General features: G+C 38.8%; 1 protein-coding gene across 1 annotated transcript in view; it reads right to left on the reverse strand.

Moving 5' to 3' along the window:
- The window catches only part of PRKD1 (protein kinase D1), a 305,237-nt gene that overhangs the window by 40,605 nt on the left and 246,672 nt on the right, over window positions 1-17,960 (reverse strand). Inside the window, exons 5-13 of the mRNA XM_081110724.1 lie at window positions 17,402-17,612; window positions 17,187-17,264; window positions 15,153-15,357; window positions 13,326-13,449; window positions 11,682-11,759; window positions 10,125-10,404; window positions 8,885-8,937; window positions 6,752-6,824; window positions 4,251-4,357 (exon numbers count right to left, since the gene is read on the reverse strand). Coding sequence (XP_080966850.1) covers window positions 4,251-4,357; window positions 6,752-6,824; window positions 8,885-8,937; window positions 10,125-10,404; window positions 11,682-11,759; window positions 13,326-13,449; window positions 15,153-15,357; window positions 17,187-17,264; window positions 17,402-17,612 — 1,209 coding nt within the window. The remainder of the gene's footprint in view (window positions 1-4,250; window positions 4,358-6,751; window positions 6,825-8,884; window positions 8,938-10,124; window positions 10,405-11,681; window positions 11,760-13,325; window positions 13,450-15,152; window positions 15,358-17,186; window positions 17,265-17,401; window positions 17,613-17,960) is intronic.

Here is a 17,960-nt window from a genome sequence, read left to right on the forward strand (position 1 = left end):
ACACAACTGGTGTATGTGAGCCAACTCAAGAGAGGTGAGCTTGAACTTTACCGTCTCTGGATACGGAATCACAATCTTTCCTAAGAGGCTGTTATATATATCTGACAATGGTGAAAGTTCAAATACTTTTTTATTTTTTCATTTGTTTCAGTTGAGGGACATGAGGAATTCCCTATTTTTGATGAACAAATTTTGAAACAACTGTCAACTTTATGATAAAGTATAAACTCCTGAACCTGGTATCTGCATGTAAGTAAGCCAGCTCTTAATAAGACACTTACATGATTGAAATTTCAATATGTAAATAAGTAGCAGCTAACTAAAGTTATAGCTGCATGATATAAGTTAAAGAGCCATGATACCTAGGACCTGTGTGTCTTTGACCCCATGATATCCACTGGATGCAGAGCAGTGCTTAGCTCATGATATGTATTCAATGAATATGAGTTGGATGAATGAAGCAAGGAATGGTTGGGGACAGTGGGGATGTGATAAGTAATAAGGATTTTTGAGATTACAGACAATAATATGAGAGCTGTTTGACCTCTTCATATGCTCAAGGGGCACAATTTGACTTTTAACCTAATTTAACTCTTTAGAAAACCACATTATTATAATAAAATTGTGCCAAATGTCTGCTTATTGCATCTGAGTTGTGATTGCACCTATTTGTTTCAAAGAGGAGATGGGAGGCAGTGTATGCTCAGGTATATTTTATTTTTTTACCTCACTACAGAGGCAGCGGCTGGGGGTGACAGGCTCAGGAAAGCCAATTAAAGGCCTAGGCATAGAAAATCAGACCTTCAATATCCAGGCAGTCTTCTGCAAATGCAATGAAATATCCTCCTATATAATAAAGAAGTAATATGCAAATTGACCATCAAGTCCTCGCATAAGCTGGCCTCCCCCAGGTGGCCACAAGATGGCTGCCACAAGATGGCCGGCAGGGCAGGGCAGTTGGGGATGACCAGGTCAGCAAGGGAGGCCAGGGAAGCAGTTAGGTGTCGATCAGCCTGGCAGGGAAGTGGTTAGGGGGTGATCAAACTGGCAGGTGTGGAGGTGAGTGGTTGGGAGCCAGCAGTCCTGCTTTGTGAGAGGGATGTCCCCCAAGGGGTCCCAAATTGGGGAGGGTGCAGGCTGGGCTGAGGGACAACCCTTCCTACAGTGCACGAATTTTGTGCACCGGGCCTCTAGTAGGACATAACTATGTGGACCATGAAAGTCCTCTCATGTCCTGTAAGGAAGGATAGATATCTCTGCACATAAACCAGCTCTGGAGGTTGGCATGCTGCAAAGGAATCTGCCGTGGGGACACCTGTGGGAGTGGGGAAGCAAGGGCCAGGTTTGGGAAGATGTCATGTACTAAGTTTTTAGATGTCACTACAGTTCAATGTTGCCTAGTTAAGAATAAAAAAATATTTTCTTGATAATTGATAATTGATTAGCAAGCACTGAGCTACAAATCTGTGAACTGGCATCTTCTTCCCCATGAAAACGGAGAACAATGTAGCAGTCCTCTGTGTTACATTCATTGTTCAAAAGTACAAAAACACCATCTTTACAAATTCTGAATCCCACAAAAGTCTGTTATTCTGAATACATTAATTCCTTTAGGGCAGAAATCATTATCTTTTTCAACGTTTAATTGTATGAAACTCAATAAATGGCAGTTAAACGAAACAAACAATAAATAATTCAATGTTTCATTTTGTTAACAATGTTCAAATGAAAATTATTTAATAAAATGAAGAATTAGAAATTATGATCAGCATGTATGACAAGTACAGAATTATGGAAGTTATATAATAATGGGAATTTATCAATGATCTAAATTTTCTAGACTGGATAGCTAGTTTAACTACATTTAGCAATAACTGCTCAATTTCCTCTGGTCTATAGAAAATGGCTTAATTATTAAAAAGTTATATATAGCACATAATACCTTTTATTAACAAACTAGAGGCCTGGTACACAAAAATTTGTGCACTCGGGGGGCAGAGGGGGTACCTCAGCCCGGCCTGTGCCCTCTCGCAGTCTGGGACCCCTTGGGAGATAACGACCTGCTGGCTTAGGCCTGCTCCCAGGTGGCAGAGGGCAGGCCCAATCCCTAGGTGTAGCCCCTGGTCGGGCTCAGAGCAGGGCTGATTGGGGAGTTGGGGTACCGCCCCCTGTCATGCACAGAGCAGGGCAGATTGGGAGGTTGCGATGCCACCCTCAGTCACGCTCAGGGTAGGGCAAATTGGGGGGTTGGGGCACCGCCCCCTGTCATGCACAGAGCAGGGCCAATCAGGGGGTTGGGGCGCTGCCCCCTGTCACGCACAGAGCAGGGTCAATCAGGGGGTTGGGGAGCTCCCCCCTGTCACGCACAGAGCAGGGCCCATCAGGGGGTTGGGGAGCTCCCCCCTGTCATGCACAGAGCAGGGCCGATCAGGGGGGTGAGGAGCTCCCCGCTGTCACTCACAGAGTAGGGCCGATAGGGGAGTTGGGGCACTGCCCCCTGTCACACAGAGAGCAGGGCGGATCAGGGGGTTGGGGCGCCGCACCCTGTCAGGGCCGATGGGGAGGTTATGGCTCTACCCCGTCACACACAGAGCAGGGCCCGTGGGGGGCGGTTGGGGTGTCACCATCTATCACCCACAGAGCAGGGCCAATCAGGGGGTTGGGGCGCCGCCACTGTCACACTCAGGACAGGGCCGATGGGGAGGTTATGGCTCTACCCCATCACACACAGAGCAGGGCCCGTGAGGGAAGGGGCGTTGGGGTGCCGCACCCTGTCACACACAGAGCAGGGCCCATCAGGGGTTTGGGGCACCATACCCTGTCATACATATAGCCGCAGGGCGATCAGGGGTTGGGGAGCTCCACCCTATCAGATACAGAGCAGGGCTGATCAGGGGGTTGGGGCGCCTTCCCTGTCACGAACAGAGCAGGGTGGATAGGGAGGTTGTGGCCCCGACCCCTGTCACACACAGAGCCGCAGGGTGATCAGGGGTTTGGGCGTTGCCCCCTGTCACGCTAATCCTGGTGCCGGGAGGCCTCATGGCTCCTCTCATCCCGGTGCTGAGAGGCATATTACCCTTTTCCTATATAGGATAGAGGCCTGGTGCACGGGTGGGGGCCGGCTGGTTTGCCCTGAAGGGTGTCCTGGATCAGGGTGGGGGTCCCCACTGGGATGCCTGGCCAGCCTGGATGAGGGGATGGTAGCTGTTTGCAGCTGGTCACACACCCTTCAGGGTGGGGGTCCCAATGGGGTGCTTGGCCAGTCTGGGTGAGGGGCTGAGGGCTGTTTTCAGGCTGGCAGGTGACTGAAGCTCCCAACCGCTCCTTTTTTTCTTTTTATTTTATTCTGGGCCAGCTTTAGCTCTGAGGCTTGGCTCCAGCTCTTAGGCCTCTGCTGCTGAAAGCAGGTATCTGGTTTGTTTGGGTTCTATAATGGAAACACTGTTTCAACTCCAGCTCTGAGATCCTGGCTGGCTGAAAGCAGGTTTCTGGGGTTTTGTTTAGCTTCTATATTTGTAAGAATGTTTCAAACTGCAAGCTCAGAGGCCGGCAGCGGCAGGCGGGGAATGTTGGAGTCCTCCATCACTGAAGCAAGCAAGCCTCATGTTTGCTTCAACCTGCCTGGCTGCCGGCCGCCATCTTGGTTGGCAGTTAATTTGCATATTGCCCTGATTAGCCAATGGGAAGGGTAGCGGATGTCCGGATAATTACCATGTTTCTCTTTTATTAGATAGGATTCTGGCTTTAAAAACGGACTGCTATCCATGAGAAGAGTTAACTAACATGTTGAACATTAAATGAAATGTTTACAGTAAGAGGCAAGACATTAATAACATCAAGTTGATGTAATTCTCAGACATGTTTTACTCATTTACCTGATATTCTGAGAGTTACATACTTTATTCATATAATAATGGCAGCATAAAGGAAAAATGTTTACGAAGGCAAGGTTACTTATAATGTCAAACAAAATGGTCTTAGTATGTCGACTGTGAGCAAATGCTGAAACATTACCCATTTAGTGAGTATTAATAACATATTGAAACCTAGAATTAAGTACATAAAAAGGAACAACTGCTTCCTAGACTCAGGAAAGTTACTACGTAGCCAGTAATTTGGTGTTTAATCTGCCTTTTCAATAATTTTAAAGTGTTTCTAAATACCTATACCACACATATTTGGAGAACTTTTCTGTTTTGCAGAAGTTGAGGGGGTATTTTATAGCTTCCAAATGAAAAACAAATAAGTACCTGTAGAATTGCAACCTCATTACGAAGCTGGCTTTCTTGTTTTGTTGGAAATCTTAATTTGTCAATGATTTTAATAGCTACATCTCTTCCTGTTTTACGATGTTTTCCTTTAAAATAAAAAAGGAAATATTAGCATAATGTTATTAAATACCATTTATTAAGAACTCCAGAATTTATAGGAACACATAGAAACTATAAAAATGTTTCACAAAATAAATTAACATTTCTGCTGTGCATTGACTTATATCCATAAAGATTTCATTTATTGGCTCCATTATTCTAAATCATATATGTACTATAAAATTAGCCACTATTTAAAACACAAAAGAATTGGAACATTAAAGCTATATGTATCAACAGCCTGATATTTCTCATAAAAACATGTTTTAGAAACAGGATATTGAGCTACTTAATATCGAAAATACTCATACCACCAGCACAATGCTATCCTTAAGAAAGTATAATTTAAAGTTCCTGATAAGCTAATGTGTATTATAATGGAAAGAATAAACATCTTGGCTCTATCACTCATTAACTTTGGGATCTTAAGTAAATCACTTAAGCTTTCTGAGTTTTAGGTTCCTCATCTTTCATAATGAGGTTGTTATGAGAATTAGATGAAATTAGTTCTGTAAAGTACACAAAGTGTCCAGATAATTATGCACACTAAAAAAATGTTAGTTATCGCCCTAGTTGGTTTGGCTTAGTGGATAGAGTGTTGGCCTGTGGCCTAAAGGGTCCCAGGTTTGATTCCAGCCAGGGACACATGCCTGGGTTGTGGGCTCGATCCCCCACAATAAGGGCCTGGCAGGACGCACCCGATCAATGATTCTCTCTCATCACTGATGTTTCTATTTCTCTATCACTCTCCCTTCCTCTCTGAAATCAATAAAAATATTTAAAAAAATGTTAGTTATCATCATTGTTGTCGCCATCATTGGAACATGATAGGCCATTTCCATACATTATATCCCATTTAATTATCACAACAAACCTTTGAGGAATCTATAGGGCACCCTCAAAGGCTTAGCTATAGTGTAACAGGTATAGAGTAGTGTTAATTGAATCTAAAAATGAAAATCTAAAAATGAAAATGGACCTAATTACTCAAATTTTTCGGTCACATACAACCTACCTTGAAATTCCATTACTTTGACATCCGTTGTAAATCTAGTGTTCCTTTCCCCTGTACCTCACTCTTACTATTCTTTCTGACTCATTCCAGCCAGCTTCCTTTCAAGACTGATTGTTTTCATGTTCTCTACTTCCTTACCACCATTCCTTACTATTGGGACTCACTGTAATCTCTATTCCAACTTAGCCATTTTTCTGCAACTACTCTCTTCAAGGTCACAGCTTCTTTTGTCTTTACGCCTCTGTCACTATAGCACTTGAATTCTCTTCTGAGACCCTATCCTCACCACTTCACCCTCTATGTGTCTGGTCTTAACTTTTCACTCTTCCTCATGAAGGCCTCCTTCTACGACTACTCCTTCAATGTTGGATGTTACCAATTATCTGGCACCCTGCTGGTCTCTCTAACCGCATTTCCCACACCTGCCTCACCCCCGCATTATGTGCAGTTATGGATATTAACCATGCTCGATACACAATGTGTTGTTTTTTTTTTTTTGTGCATGTGACTATTACATTGCAGAGCAATACTCTGTGAGTGTTGTAATTAGTCTCCCCTATTACACTGTTATGTATTAACAATAAGCAACAATGGTTGCTAACTCATTGATAGGTTTGCCATAAAAAATAATTTGAGCATTTTAGAAGAATCACAATTCCTTTGTAAAACAGAGTAGAATTTGATTAATTTTCAACTAAAAAGCACCATATTATATTTATTATAAGTAATACTGAGTAAGATGTAATTATTTCAGAGCACCCGCACCTCACAAAAAAGTAATTTGTTACTAATTTAAGGAACTGAAAGTTATGATGTCCTTTTATAGGGCAGGCAACACATTAACATCAAATGTCTTGTAAAGACTTGACAAATATAATACAACTGGCTAGAATCTAAAACAGTATTTCATTTCAAAAATTTAAAAAATGCAAACCTTAATGAAATACATACATTGTTAAAGGTATTAGAATTAAAAGATTTTTTTGTGTGTCTAGTTACATGATTGGTTTTTCATGGAGTTCTGATGAAATATGTTTAAAAAATGGAAGTAATTTATTTATGAATTAAAACTTCCTGGTTTCTCAATATTTTGTCTAAATAAGCCAATATTTAACCAGTATTTCATATAGTTTGTTCAGATTTAAGCAAAATATGTTTTTTAGGAGTGAAAAACTCTTTCAAAACATAAATGTTCCAATTTTCCAAATAGTAATTATTTCAAGAAAAATGTCTAAAAAGGTAAATCAGAGACACATACAAACATATATACACACAGGTCTTATCTTTCATATTTTTGGAGATATAACTTATAAACACAAGTAGCTAAAATTTTAAATTAATAAAAATATTTAGTGAACTAACCTACCTCCATAAACAATTCCAAACTGCCCTGACCCCAGTACTTCGTCAGGAAAAATCTGATAGACTGTGCTGATATCCTGTAGGTACAAGTCCAAAGAAAAACAAACATGAAGTGGAACAAAACATGAGTCCTAATAAATTACATAATGTTATTAAGTGTTTCATAAACATTACATATTTCAAACAAATTACAAATGCTAGATAAAATCTGTAATATGACCATAATATTCAAAGTACATTCTTCAATTAATGTAAGACTGTAATGTTCTGAAAACTATTCTGCTCTTAAGTAGCAGAGTAATGTCCAATGAAGTGTGTCTCATTAGAGAGAAATAAGACTTAAGACTATACAATGTCATTTACTGTCAATATTCAAAACAGGATTTGCTTATTGAGATGGTTATTTAGATGTTTGGGTTAATCATCATAGGTCTGTGTGAGTCCTGGTTCCAACCACTCCACTCTTTATGGCTAGAATGGTGAGGCTGCTTCTTTATCAACCACCACATCCCAATGAATCTAAACTGAGAGGAGGAGGCTGAATTCACTGCAAGCGAGCAGCCACTACAGATGGATGACAGCCACGAGAAATTCTCGTCTGGCGGTAACTACAACCTTCCATGTTTACCACTTCCATAAGTTCCAAATGTCTACACTGTTTCCCTTTGAAGTAATACTTGCCAAAGCATTATGTGTTAATCTAGGTTGAACAGTCTGTGATTTGATGACCACACTTATGAAAGCACAACCCAAAACTCTGCCACTTTACATAGGATATATTCCTATTACATCCTATGGAATTTTCTCCCTATCTTCTACTCGCGTTCTCTTTGACCTTTCAAAAATAAGTCTTTTTACATCGAATCCTGAGATCCTATACATTCCTATTCTTTTCTTATGTCCTTCCCTATAGAAAACAACTACAAGCTGTCAACATCCTATGATCCCTTCACAGTGTCTATGGGGTAAGTTCAGGTTGTTTGGACACACAAAAGTAGATTAGTACCACTCCAGCATTCTGAGTCCAAGCTACAACATCTTTCTCTGATAGCTCAATGGCCCACCAGGAATTTTCAGTGGGCAATCATGGCCAAACAGGATGGAACAACCTCACAGGTTTCTAGAATTTCCCAAAGGCTTATAAGTTAAACTATATTTCTTAGTCTTCTCTGGCTAAGCAAGAGCAAAAGGAACCTGCAGATCTTGAATAAGCTATCTTGTGATCAACGGCACAAAAATTCATCTAACCTCCACTCTGAAGTTTTCCTAATTCTCTCTAATCTTTGGTTTTCAGTTTACTTTATATCAATTTAGCAAAGATTGTAAGCTGTAATAGAGTTTCATGGAATTTATTAAACTCACATCAGTGTAACTCTGCAAACATTGCTTTTGGTCACAGGCAGGTATAGCAGGCAAAATATAGCCAAAGGTTTTAGTCACAAGACGAGGTGAGAAAGACCTTATTACTTTGGGGCTAATTGCCATACGGACAGAGTATTACAAATAAAGCAAACATGGCAGAGTGTAAATTCTGTCATAATATGTTTGACCTATAATATTCAAAAACTCAGCTGAAAGGATGGAGTTATGTGCCCTGGGTGACAAAGATGCTAGAGTGTAGACACATAAAATCTAATTTATGCAGCTTTTTGAGGTTGCCTTGATATGTACAAGTGACTGCAACAGCATTTGCATCTCCTTGTCACATGACAGCAGTCCTTTGTAGCAATCAAGAAATGAGAATGAGGGCATGTTTAAGCTATTCATGCAACTCAAAAAATTTATTTTATCTTATATCATATTGTGTAATATCACTCATTAAAATTCCAGTACCAAGATACACAAATGTGTGAAAAATTAGAAACTGCATTATAATTGCTTACCTGAGATGAATAATAGGTATTTAGCTCTTAATACTACAGAATAAATTACAGAAAAGTCACTAAAATAATCCATCTAATGTAATGTTTCTAAAATCTTAATGGAAGAAAAGTACCCAAATAGACACTATTTAATTTTCTAAAAATTACTAAAATTTTAAATTGTTAGATAAATAAAAAAGCGTATTTTATGATGTCCTTATTTTCCAATAAAAAAATCACATTACCACATTTTATATTACTAAGTATATACTCACCACATTTTCTTGAATCTGGCAATTTGAAACTGAAATACTCAGAGAAATATCTCCTGGAAATACATGTTAAAAATACACAAAAGAAGTAAGAGAGGTAACAGCATAAAAAGTAAACACATGCTTACTAATCAAGCTGCAGGGGTATTTTTAAATCAGAGCAATTAAATTTTTCTATAAAAACGTCTATTAGAATATTTCTTTTTACTATTACAGATTTACTCAATACAGCTTGGAAAAATAATATTTTCTCAGTTTAGAATGTGGAGTCATACAGACTTGAGTTCGAGCACTGGCTTGCCACTTTGTGGCTCTGGTACAAGCTTAACTTAATCTCTCTAGGGCCCGATTTCCTCACCTGTAAAACAGGTAAGTCATTAACATCCACCCGTTCAGGTTATTTTAAGGCAGTGGTCGGCAATCTCATTAGTCAACAGAGCCAAATAACAGTACAACGATGGAAATTTCTCTTGAGAGCCAAATTTTTTAAACTTAAACTATATAGGTAGGTACATTGTTATTAACTTAATTAGGGTACTCCTAAGGCTTAGGAAGAGCCATACTCAAGGGGCCAAAGAGCTGCATGTGGCTCGCGAGCCGCAGTTTGCCGACCACGGTTTAAGGCATTAGATTAGAGACCTTATGTAAAAGCTTATCACCAAAATAGGCATGCACATTCTATTAATATGTACATTAGTTGGAGAGATCGATGAAAAAGAGATATATCATAAAATAAACTATGATGTGAAAACCAGGGGTTCTTCCCCACAGATTTCATTATTGATAGCAATGATGAAATTTTAAATTACACTTTTATACAGATTTCCACAGTATTTTTTAAAATTCACCCTCAATATTTGATTCTGGTCTCATTTTCATAAAAATCTATCTCATTCGACTAATGACACAGATTTCTTCCTGGGATAAAATTATCAAGGGTTTCAAAGTACTAGTATTCTGCACACCATGTACACCCATGGTAGCCTAGCCTGCTTGGGGGTTTTCTGTTAACTCAGATTTGCAAATAGCAAGCCTGGCATTCCAGATCAGGTTCAAGAATACTTCTAGGTCTCTGCTATTGCCTAATATTTGGGTTTACATGAATTTGTTCAAATTTAATATAAAATAAAAATAAGATAATTTAATAAATGTAATATCTTAGTATATTTGTTATCAAATAAACTAAATCATCCTCAGAAGGCTCTCTACACCTGCTCTACAGATAGGAAGCTAGCAGACTCACTGTGAGAGTTGGTTCCGGAACCTACGGATGAGCCCTTGGGAATGACGGGCATGAGGGCATGCTGGATCGCCACCTCCCACATCCTGGCCACATCAGCACCAACGCCACTGGTGAGGACACTGCCACTGGGTGATGGGCTGGAAGGATTGACCACATTTTCTCCCACGTAATATACTACATTTGCTGTAGTGATCTCAAAACAGTGAGGGTTGGCCCCATTAGGAATTAAAGCTGAATGTTTTGCTGGTTCCAGAGATAAAATTTCTGATAAAGGAATTTCCTGTGGAAGAAAGAGTATGCTGATATAGTTTACCAAAAGTATGCAAACTTTCAAGTAAGATTCATGCCAGGAATGTGTAAGAAATGACATTACAAATGGCCATCACTTATATAAAATGGTTTCATGAAATACTAAATTTTACAAAGCAAATTTTAAAAATATCTTTGCTAGAGGAAATATAATCATCTCATTTTCCCAGAAAAATTCAAGTGCCTTTTTCATTATGTTCATGTGGCAAGTATGAGTATCAATAAGAATAATGATTTTGATTCTGCCCCAAAATCTAAGACATAGAATATAAATGACAGTGAGGTAGAATGAAAACACTTTTGAAATGCATTTGGGTATGAATGGCTGTTTTTAATTTTTAACTATTTTTTAAAAATACTGGAAATGATTCATATAATTTGACTTGATACATGTTAATATAGTAATAAAGCCAAGTGAATAATTTTAATGAGAAAAATCACAGTGATTGGTTTTAAAAGCATTTGCTTTTAAGACCATCTTAATATTAAAAAAAAAAAATCATCACATTGTCTTCCAGGAGGTATGTAGTGACTAAGACATAATAATTTTTAAAACATATTTTTATTGAAAAATTAATGAGATAGCCTTTTTCCATTAGAGCTGTGTAAAGTGGCCACAGAGAATCACTTCAACTATGCCCGAGCTGGCATTAATTTTGAAGGAGCAAGTATAAACTGTTTTCACTCTGAATTTCTTTTGGAACCTTGTTTTAATGGCGATACATTATTCCACATCTGTATTATTTCATGTAGAGAGACAGAATGAAAATTGCTGCCAAACTTTTGCAAAGTGCTCCTTATGAATATTGACAATGCAAGGAGAAATCAGACAAGGTTTCTTAACTACTTCCAGTGATGCTGCAAGGCTGTGGAAGGAAAACAATGAAGAAGCAACAGCAAAAAAAAAGTTGGATGTAGTGGATTTCAGAAATTACTTTTAGCTAATTTGCTGTGACCTTGACTTTTCTGTTCAAATCACACATCTCTGCTAAAATACTCAATGAGCTTCTCCTCCCCCACCATCAGTCCCTGGGACCAGAAGCACTCCCCCAGGAAATGTCAAATTCACCAACGACTATTATGGTGTCACAACCCAACTCCTCCAAAACTTTAAGTTACAGAGAAGAAAAATGATCTCTTAGAGCAAGCACCAAAACAGTTATGCTTGTTGGATGTATTCTGCATATCTGATACTATACGTATAGAGCGCATGGGACTGCAATCAAGGAAAGAACCATCCTTGCTTACCTTGTAGTACCTGCTTCCGGTATCATTTTGAAAGAGGGTAATACATTTGCTATCCAATCTCCAATAGTGCCGTTTCCGCTGAAACAGAGGTGAGATTCAGGATCTTTTAAAAACTTTCAAAATATTTACTATTGATAAAATAAAAACATTTCCCAGTGGAGACAAGATTTTATGGTGGAAAGTGCATGAAAGACACTCAGTCAACTTCATACTCCAGAAAGTGACTATTGAGCAAATGTGTGATAAGTTTGCATGCCTACATCAGAGTTATAAGCAATAAAGGAGGTGATGTATTATTCTCACCCAGAATAGGGCAGGGCATTTAGTACATGCATAATAGTAAATAGAAAATACCCTTTTAAAATTTATTTGACTGCTTGAATAGCTAAAGGTGGACTTGTAGTCTGTAACAAAATAGAAAGGCTTAACAGGAGATACAAAGTTCATACATTCTCATTATCTTAGAACATAAGGAATACCGTGTTGATCCAGACAGGTACTCTGGCTTCAATTACAGATGGAAGAATTCTGAATGTTACAATAGAACTGAAGACTATTTTGTTGAATAGTAGTGTTGACTCCATGGGATCAAAGTCAGGGGAATGTATCAAATCAGTTTACCTTCTCTCAAGCGCCCTATAGATCGCTAAACTTACATGATTTGGTTATCAGGTCCTTGTTCATTCTAGGTACATCTTCCTTTTTAGGGGTGGTGGTGTGGTGTGTGTGTGTGTGTGTGTGTGTGTGTGTGTGTGTGTGTGTGTGTGTGTATTTTCACCTTTTTAGACCCAAAAGCCCTAGCATTATTCTTGGTCTCTTCTGCAACCAATTTAGACTAGTCAAATATATAAAATATGCTTTAAATATTTGGCACCATGTCTAGGTAAAGCTATATCATGTTTAGTTGAGTCCTACATTAAGTCATGCAAATCTTTCTCCAGCACAGAAAGTTGAGATTATAAATAATTAGGTTATAGGTGTTTATCTAATGAAATAATGGGAATACTACAGATAAGAAGTAACGAGGAAAACACTACTGGTAACTGAGAAAAAAGCTTATCATCACATTTCATTTTAACTTTAAAACACGGATTAAATTTTTCTCTCTTACCCACATGTACAACTTCATTCACAACTATCAGGAAAGTCTAGCATAGTGAGCAGCTTAGATTAAAATTTAAAATGTGTTGTCTTTTATCTAATAAAGTATACTGTCCTAAAGTCAGTTTTTAAGTGAACACTTAAGGATTTAATAAGAATATAATCGTTATCATTGTTTTTTTCTCCCTAAAATGCAGTATTATTTTTAAAAAATTCCGAATCACAGAGGAGCATTCTGACAACATAGACTGTCGTTTTCATTTCTACTATAAAATGGCAGGTGGGCATTCAAGTTGTCTGAAGATTATCCCAAGTAATGGAGGTAAGTGATTTGTTTGCCCGAGACTGCTGTCTACACTCTTTTCTAACTTAGTTGCTTGCTCAGCTACCTCTGACACCCAGAGACTGCTAAAGTGCTACACCGATCCAGGACATGCCTGCAGGGAATGTGTTCCTGGTGGCTTAGACATCCTACGTCTTCACGGGCACTCGGGACTCCTAAAGTGAGCAACACCTGAGAAAAATGCCCGCCGGGCACCTTACCAGTGTGTCCTTGCTGGTGTAGTGAACCATCCACCCCTCCTTCATCACTGTGCTGCCTTTCCTCTTCGTGTGTTTGACAGACTGCACAACTCTCATGAGCGGGATGTTGTTGCTTGTTGATGGACTTGAAAAGTCAAAATATTTCAGGAAATAAATGCTTTTTGAAAGAAATCTTTTTTTTTCCTGTATAAAATCTTATTTCAGCTATTTCAAAGTGAAAGTAAGAAAAATTTCACACCCCATTTTTTAGTGAAATGTATTGTCAGAGTACCATGGCTCAGCTTCTGGATTACTCTGAAGAATGATAGGCACATCACAGGTACACTCGAAAAATCCCAAGGCACGATAATAAGTGCCTTCATCTCCAGGCTAACCTCTATGGTGTTCAGTTTTGGGTAAATAACAGGTAGATTACTGTCTTAGTGTCTTGAGGCCACAGTATTCACGACAGCATATTTGCTCACTTATTACATACTAGAGGTTCAGTGCACGAATTCATGCATGGGTGGGGTCCCTCAGGCTGGCTGGTGATCAGGGCCAATTGGGGCCATCTAATTGGGGGAGGGACCAGGGGAGGTTGGCAGGCCACAGGAGGTTGGCTGTGGGAGCACAATGACCATCAGGGACCAGCTCCTGCATTGAGTGTCTGCCCCCTGGTGGTCAGTGCGCATCATAGCGACCAGTCAACCGGTCGTTCGGTCATTCAGTAGTTTGGTCACTTAGGCTTTTATATATATCAATTACAGGCAAAATATTGATCATTTATAGATAACAGCAATTCACATAAATTTGAGTCTCTGAAAGTTTCATAAAAATTAAAAGCTGTTTAAACTGTTTTTTAAATAACCATTCCCCATGGAATTATGCCAACCTTTTATCTCTTTCTCTTTTTTTCTGTCTCTGTGTCCTCTTCCCTTCTCACTCCCACATGTATCCATGCAAACACAACACCTTGTAGCCTCCTTTGATACTAAAGAAATGTACACCTTCAGAAGATAGGTGGGCCATAAAACTAATATTTTCCAATATTTTAGAAATAGGCTTTACTCTATTAAATGGAAAAAATGTCATTATTTGATTGCTTTAATCTGATGAACAATTTCAGTTTGGCAATGCATATGGCATTTATAAATGGGCACAAGAGTTTGAAAACACTTATAAATTAGAGATTGGGAAATTTTCTGTAAAGGACAAGGTAACAAATATTTTAGGCTTTGCAAAATACTAAACTCTGCCAACTGAAGAGCACATGTGCCCACAGACATTGTGAATGGGCATGATCGTGTTCTGATACAACTATTACAAATCGGGCAGCATCCTAATTTGCCCAGAGTGTGCTGACCCCAGATGTAAAAAAATGGAGATCAGATAGTAATTTAAAAAGTATAGATGGCTAGATCACAACTGTAAAATTTCACACACTTCTGAAAGTACAGTGTAGACAAATGTGATATTTGTAATAGGGGCCAGCTATAAAATAAATGCTATTGTCTGAGAGGCCTCCCCAATCTTTGTGTATCTACACAATAAGGTTTGCATAAACAATTTAGTAGTAAAGTTGTAGATGGCAAATATGAGAATCCCTCACATGCAAAAAATAAAAATAAATTTAAAAAGCGGGTCAAAGACTGAGGCAATGCTAGAAAAGGATGCAAACTACACTTCCCCAAGGGATCCTGACCTCCTAACTCCAAAGGCTCTCTATCGTCTGCAGAACACAGCTCACTCACGGACAAATTAAGCACACACTAGAACTTTCTTTTGTAGTAGATTAAAATGTCAGCTGGAGGTCCACTGTGGGACCGAGGCTGCGAGTGCAGCCCTCACCTGATGGTTCTGTTGGAGTCCTCTGGGTCTGGGTCCGGGTCCTGCATTTCCCCACTGTCGTTCTGGCACTCTGCCATCACCATCGCAGCATCCTGGACCATGGCTTCTTCCATGTCGTCCATGAGCCCACTGTTCCTCTCACTGTCATTGTCGTCACTCCCTTCTTCCATGACCACATCAGACTCTGCCCCAGGGCTGAGCAAATCTAAAAAAATTGTTTACACCTGTGAAGATTAGCCTGAAATCCTGGAGCCAGGGCTTAAGACAAAGGCAATTCGAAAAGGAATCAACCAGAAGCCCTAAAAGAGTAGTTATTTGAAGAATTTATCTTTCCTGTTTTAAAAAAATTTATTCATAAGAATCTGAATTTATGAGAGGATGAATAGATAATTTACAAGCTGATGCTTGTTTATTATGCCTAAAAAACATGAAAAGTCATGGAGAGCCATAGAAGAAAGGCAAGGGTGGGATAGAGGCGAAATGCCGGGAAGCAAAATGATACCAGGCAAAAGTGAAGTAGAAATTTCTCAGCCCTGGTGGGAAGAAAAAAATATTTCGGTAGATGACGGAAACTTCCACATGCAAAACTTCTCAGGGTCATTGATTCTTTTTAAGTCATAAATTCCAATATGTAAAATTGGTCACATAAGAAGAGTTTTTTAAATACCTAAGATATTGAATATTTGAAGTTATAGTGAATTACCAAGTTGATAGTAGTGAAATAAATTATAACCATTTACTGATACAGAGTACTTATTTTAAAATTAGAAAATAAACTGATCAGAGATTCTAGCCTGCCAAGCTTGGAAAATTCACATTTTACCAGATTTATCTGTCTGGGAAAATGCAATTTCAAAGAAATTAACTATGTCAAAAATGGCACTTTCCCCCTTTAGTTGTAGTTATCAAGAGTATATTGACATTTTCTGGGTCGGAACAAAGTCCATACCACATGTCACAGGAAGTGGGAAAATGGCCAAGCTTTCCATTTTGGCAGTTAATTCATGCACAAATCTCCAAGGCACAAACTAATCAGGGAATATTTGCCTGAAGAGAATTCCCTTCTTCTAATAGTTAGGTGTTTCTTCCAGAGAAGAAAGTTATAGAGAAAGATAATCTTGTTCTTCAGTGTTTTAGCAAAATAAATAAATAAATACATAAATACGTAAATAAATATCAATTTGTCTCTTTGGTCTTGTATCACAATTTTTCTTTCCAGAGGAATCAGAAAACTGATATGAGACTGAAGGTAGATAGCAGTCCCCTATCCATGGAAAATGTTAGCCTGGGACAGATAGAGAGTCAAATACTTTGCTAAGAATTCATGAGGAATACTACTTGGAAATGAAATGGGAGCTGTTCCTTTAAGACATGGCATTTTTCTTAAAGAATCATTCAAAATTAATTTATGTAGCTAGAGTTTTCCCAAAGGAATACTTCCGAAATGTAGAAAATGATATGTATTTTTAATTGGCTGAATTAAAGTTCCTTTTATTATTAACGTTTCAGGTTAATGGCACATGTGTAATGAGAGCAGCTGGGTGGAGGAAGAGGGAGATTACTTCCTGATGGGACAGTCTCTGTATCTTCCCTCCCTTGACCAACAGGAATGAAAAGTAATCCTTGGTCTCAGGGCTTGGAATGAGGATGGGGGAAAGAGACACACAGTTATAACTTGTAGGCATTCCAACATTCCAACACTTTCTACATTTCCAAACAAACTGGGAGAGGTGTATTAAAAGGGACAACTGGAGAAGAAATTGTGGAATCCAAATTTTTAGTACTGGCTGTTCCCCGCGTAAAAACAAAGATAATCTCTTTGGTTTTTATCAAAACCTGATGTGCTGGGATGGGTGATTTTCTACAGTGCAGTCAGACAAACTGAGGCCATAATTTATTTTTAGCTGAGTCACACAAGTATCTGAACGGAAAAACAAACAAACAAACAAATAAACAAACAAACAAACAAACAGTAAAAAAAAAAAAATCCCGCTAGCTGACAGCCTCTGAGACAGACTGCTGGTTTGTACCCACCTCCATTGATGCTCACTTCGCCCAGGCAGTTGTTGGGTACTTTAGGTGCACAGCGTTTATGACAGTTGAATCTGCAATCTAACCACAATGATTTTAAAAGAAAACAAAAACCAAGAATTCATCAGCAAGTGAGTTGTAAAACAAAGAAAAGTAATTTCACATGGATGAGGGCTAAGGATCTCCTTTGGCTGGCAAAGAGGCAGGCGCCTCCCTACCTTTGCACTGCAGGCCCTGCCTGAAGAGTCCCTTGAGGAGCTTCTTGCAGTACTGGCACACGGTGGGCCGCGTGTACGAGTGGATGACGAACGTGTGGGGCACCTTCACTTTAGACATCAAAATCTTGTCGAGCTGAATGGGGCGTCCGATGTATGACTGAGAATTCGACCTCTTCTCTCGACCAATAAATGATTCTGATGGCGACTTTTGCTATAGGTTTCAAAAGCAATAAAGAACATTAAAATGTAAGAGAGTACTTGATTGGTATCTTTATGCATTTTAAACACATTTTGTTTTACTATTGTGTTTAGTGGCTTGATCCTTAAGAATATGAGCTATAGAAGGCAAAACTGTTTCTGTTCATGAGTGTATTTATCAACCCTTTATTTCTTATTTGAATTACCTTGTTTTTATAGTTTGAAATGAAGAGAAGTGGAAATCAGAATATTTGAACTTCATTTCTAGAACTTACAAAATTTTGGGGCTTCTAAAAGTAATATAATAACTCTAAGACAGGAATATAGAGTTGGAAAAAAAAATGGTCCTTAACCCCATTGT

The sequence above is a fragment of the Myotis nattereri genome (assembly GCF_964212035.1).
Source record: "Myotis nattereri genome assembly, chromosome: 1".
NCBI lineage: Eukaryota > Metazoa > Chordata > Mammalia > Chiroptera > Vespertilionidae > Myotis > Myotis nattereri.